The 4,582-nt window shown below is 46.8% G+C and overlaps 1 protein-coding gene across 1 annotated transcript in view; it reads right to left on the bottom strand.

The window, feature by feature from the left end:
- The window catches only part of XPO5 (exportin 5), a gene marked incomplete at its 5' end in the record, with an annotated part of 29,070 nt that extends 24,512 nt beyond the window's left edge, over window positions 1-4,558 (bottom strand). Inside the window, 6 exons of the mRNA XM_009880448.1 lie at window positions 1-181; window positions 518-544; window positions 2,488-2,670; window positions 2,975-3,112; window positions 3,697-3,769; window positions 4,413-4,558. The exon at window positions 1-181 is cut by the window's left edge and continues 3 nt beyond it. Coding sequence (XP_009878750.1) covers window positions 1-181; window positions 518-544; window positions 2,488-2,670; window positions 2,975-3,112; window positions 3,697-3,769; window positions 4,413-4,558 — 748 coding nt within the window. The remainder of the gene's footprint in view (window positions 182-517; window positions 545-2,487; window positions 2,671-2,974; window positions 3,113-3,696; window positions 3,770-4,412) is intronic.
- Window positions 4,559-4,582: the final 24 nt, after the last annotated feature.

The raw sequence follows: 4,582 nt of genomic DNA on the forward strand, positions 1-4,582 counted from the left end.
TGCTGACAGCAATCAGGAGACACTCTGCCGCTCCTATTTGGAGCTCAGGTTCATTTAGGAGCAGACACAACATCTCCAAGAGCTTGCAGTTGTCTGCTGTGATGTGGCTCAGTGCCACCCAGTCAATGTAGCCAGCCAAGGTGTTGAGTGCCGCTATCCCCACGCGGCAGTTGGCCTGGGCCTGTGAACAGAGAGGAGACGAGAGGTCAGAGAGAAACGCCAGCTCCCACCACCTAAAGGCATCCACTCTCTTGAAGAACAGTATCAGGAACTGCCTCAAGTGAGGTGGCAGCAGAAGTGTACAAATCCCCACACTAAGGATGTCAGTTAAGGCCTGGGCATTTCTCCACTTGTGCCTCACTTCTTTCTCCTCCAGGAATTTGTATTATCAGTGAACAAACCCACCTGTACATGAGAACTGCAGGTAATAGGCTTCAAAGCCCAGGAGAAGCCTGATTCTAAGCGACCTTAGTCTTAAAAAGGACTAATGCACTAACTCCCACATAGCTCCACTCACCTTTGGTTCCTGAGCCAAATCAGTCTTCTGAAAAAGAAAACAAAAGATGGTAAGTGAGCAGCTACAGCACACACTTCCACCCAGCCACTGCTGGACAGGCTTATTCTCGAGAACGTAGCCAGAAGCAACTTCACAGAACAGCTCCCTACTGACAGAGGCTGCGACCAAGTCTCCTGTTCAGGACATCACTGCAGCCATCATAACCACCTCCACAGCCCCCTGGCAGGTAAGACAATAGGACTTTCAATTGCAAGTTAAGCCACAATTTTCTTCTCATCCAAAAGATGACAGTCCAGTCAGCAGGCATCAGGGAGACACAGGGGACAAGAAGGAAAGGAATTTCAGTGCTTCCTGGAAGCTTTCAGGGAATAAACTTTTGACCTTTTAGAGCATCTTACATCCAAAAGCCAGACTCTGAAAGATGCTGTGGCTTTTACGTGCTGAGACTGATGTCTGAAAAGGGTAAGGGATTTGTCCATGGTCAGAAAGGCAGCTGGAGAGAGCCAGGGCAAGAGCTTACAGCCTGACTCCCAGTTCCAAACACCTAACAGCAGCAATGCACTGCTCGCACCATCTTTTTGACTAATACAAACGAGCTCCCCAGACACTCAGGTCTGGTTTGTTTTTCAGATGCAAAGATATGACAAGCATTTCTTTCTGCTGCAAGGTTTTAGTTTGGAAACCCTGTCCACCAATGTATTCACTGCAGTGATTTTAAGTTAATCTGGTTGTGTTCCAAACATTGAACAGCTGAGCCACCGTACCAGAACTGCATACTTATAAGTACTGCAGGTTATGGTCTTGGGGAACTCTCCATCTCCCCCAGTCTCAGCGTGCAGACAGGTAACTGAACACCCAACCCTCAGAATTTACCCTGTGCACAAACATCCCAAAGTTCTGCTAACCTGTGGAGTGGTGAGGGCTTCTTGTTCCTGGGGTGCTCCAACCTTGCCAATCAGAAAGATTCCACCGTTAGCAGAAGCAGCCACACTTCAGAGCCTCAAGCATTGCAATTCAAACCTTACCTGGAAATGCATTTCAACCAGACTACAAAATGCACTGGGGTCTCCCACCCACCACCATGAACTGCACAGAGAACTGTCTGCTCTACAGGTGGCTTTTGTTCAGCCTGTCAGTGCATCAGGAAAATGAACAGAAGTCAGGCAGGAGAGGGTTTTTCATTGTCTGCCAATTTCACATTTAGTGTAACTCTGGATTTTAATTCACAGAAACCAAAAAAATAGAACACAAGATACACCCAAGCAACTTATTTCTAGATTGGTTTCTCAATTGTGCTTCACTCTCAAATCCACTTCCTTCTCACAGGAACAGACTGGCATAGAGACTTCCCTTCACCGTCCACCTTGACCAACCTGCCCATCTCTGACTCTAGGTAAGAATTCAGGACAGAAGTCTCTTTACAAAAAAAGGAAGAGCATTCCTCACCACAACTTGACAAAAAAGGGCTTCCTGACCTGAGCTCTCGAAAAAAAAGGACCAGAGAGGCCCAGATGCAATGCTGAGACATCAAAACCTCATGCGTTTCGGTGCATCACCACAAAGACATCACTACAGCATGAGAGCAGACGTGAGCCCAGGACAGCATCTCTTTACCACTGTGTTACATAAACTACCCCAATCTACCCGTTTCTGCCACAACCACACCTTCGTTTTGCTAAGCCATAGACCCCTAGTGTCAGCGCAGCATTCCACCTGTACGGATGAGGCATACAACCACTCATGCCATTTACACTAGTAAATCCAAACTATCAACACTAACCTGGTCAGCCTTGTGTGTTCAAGTTTCCCTGATCAGCACCAGCTTCCCAGGCCACAGCACATCCCTACCTCACAGCGACAGCAACAGATTTCAGACAGTTTCTGCACTTGCTTCCCCAACAACTTGCAAATTGTACCCAATTCCTAAACATCTCCAACACTCACTGAACCCAAGGAAAGGAGACTCTTACCATGCGTCTGTACTTGTTGACGTTCTGCTGCAGGGTAGTTAGTAGGAAACTGAAGATCTTCTCCATGTTCTGGGTGAGGGTTTGCTGGATATCTCGTCGCCGCTGGGTAGGCAGAGTTTGAAAAGTCACCACATCCTCTGCCAAACGTAGGAGGATGAACATCACCAGTTCTGTTTGAGTTTCCTGGTGTACCAAAATGAAATACACTCCATCAGCACAGTTCAAATATTAAAATTCCTAGAATCCACCTCAGAGATGTAGAAAGACAGTAAGCACGCATAAAGATACAAGTCACATTTCAGGGAAACAAGACAGGAGGATGGCCCTCTTTCTGCTGAAACCATCTCCTAGAATAACTTGAACTAGCAGAGATTAAGTGCATCATCAGCCTGTCTCACTTGACCATCTGAGGCTTTCCTCAGGATGATGGAAGACTGAAATGCATACCATGAGCAAGCAGAACAGAACAGACAGGTATGTTTCATACCCCTTGCTTGGAGAGGGTATCCAGCTCCTTTAGCATGTCCGGCCAGTGCTGAGGCCATTCGCGCTTGATCATCTCTACCACAATGCGAGACAGAACATCCTTAATGTGACTTTCTTCCTCCAGAATACTTTGAGTTCCCTGTGACAGAAGAGGGACAGAGTTATACAGAACAGCAAACGTCAGACATTTGTAATTCTGACCTGGGAAGCACAGCAATTGCAAACATTCTAAACTACACAAAATAACAACAAAACACAACATTGGGCAGCTCTTCTTCCCAGCTACCTTGGATGACACTCCTACCTTCCCCAGCACCTAGAGCTAGTGAACTATGGAAAACAAAAAGATTTTCCTCAAATGGTCACTTGGTGACAAGAGCAATCATGATAGAGAAAACACAACTAAGATACTTCAGTATTCTTGCAAAGGGTAAGAACATCCATATTTACGAAACTTCCTTCTAAGAAAATATAAAGTACCTTAAATATCTCCTCCAAGCCTCACAACTTCCTGCCATTTCAAGTGACATGGTTAGTGACCTAACTACAAGACAGAGAAAAGCACTGGAACAACCACAGATGCACAGCAAGAAAGTAACAAAATGCAGAATTGAATTCAAATCCTCAGTGCTAATTAACTGGAGGCTTTTTTCCTTTTGCTCTCACTTTTCCCAAGTGAGAGAATCACGTTTCAGAGAACAGTCTGGGATAGAAGGTACTTACACTGGATATAAGGCCCATGACATTGTTCTTTAGATAAACTTTTTCTAGGCGAGGCATATTGTTCCAGCGGAACCTGTTCGAAAGAGTTTAAAAACAGAGAGAAGCAAAAAGGACACCAAGTCAAAATATTTATAAAGATCTCTATTTGATCATTCACGAACTAACTATCACTTCTTTACCCAAACTAGAGGAACACTACAGCTCACTGGCCCTGCCAGTGCTCAAGCCCTTAATGAAAGGGCTGAGTTAAAACTGCTGCTGGCAAATGGGCGTGCACCACTGAGGTCAACAGACATGAGAAGCAGCAGCAAAAGCACAAAGCATCAGGTCTGTAGAGGCGGCAGAGAGGAATCTCAGAAGAACTAATACAAAGCCTCTTTGTTAGCCTGAGCCTAATGACAGAGAACGCTGCAAAGACTTACTGATAACTCTGTGTGCTTATTTACACCTTGTGATGTAACTGTGTCTTAGAGCTCGGTGAATTAACCTTCCCAAACTGCCTGAAAGCCATCTTCTCCTCTCCTTCTCTTACGGAAGAGGAAAGAAAGAGAGCAGGGCAGTAACCGTCCTTTGCTACAGAAGAGACTCTCTGCATCCTGTAAGTGCCTCCCTGAAGCAGGAGGCACTGGAACGGGAGCAAAGCCCACTCCAGTGTCTGGGTGGCAGTGGGCCTGCACCCTTCCCCGGCGCAGGGGCGGCGGGACGGGCTGCCTTACTTGACCACATGCTCCAGGATCTGCAGGCCAAAGTGCCGGACGATGGCCGTCTGTGTCTTCTCCGCCAGCTTCAGCCCGCAGGGCACGCAGATGGGACACTTCTCCTTGAACTCCTCGCAGAACTGGGAAAGGGCCGGGGACACGCACAGGCAATTACAACACAGGTGCGG

The sequence above is a fragment of the Charadrius vociferus genome, unplaced genomic scaffold, assembly GCF_000708025.1.
Source record: "Charadrius vociferus isolate BGI_N301 unplaced genomic scaffold, ASM70802v2 scaffold62, whole genome shotgun sequence".
NCBI lineage: Eukaryota > Metazoa > Chordata > Aves > Charadriiformes > Charadriidae > Charadrius > Charadrius vociferus.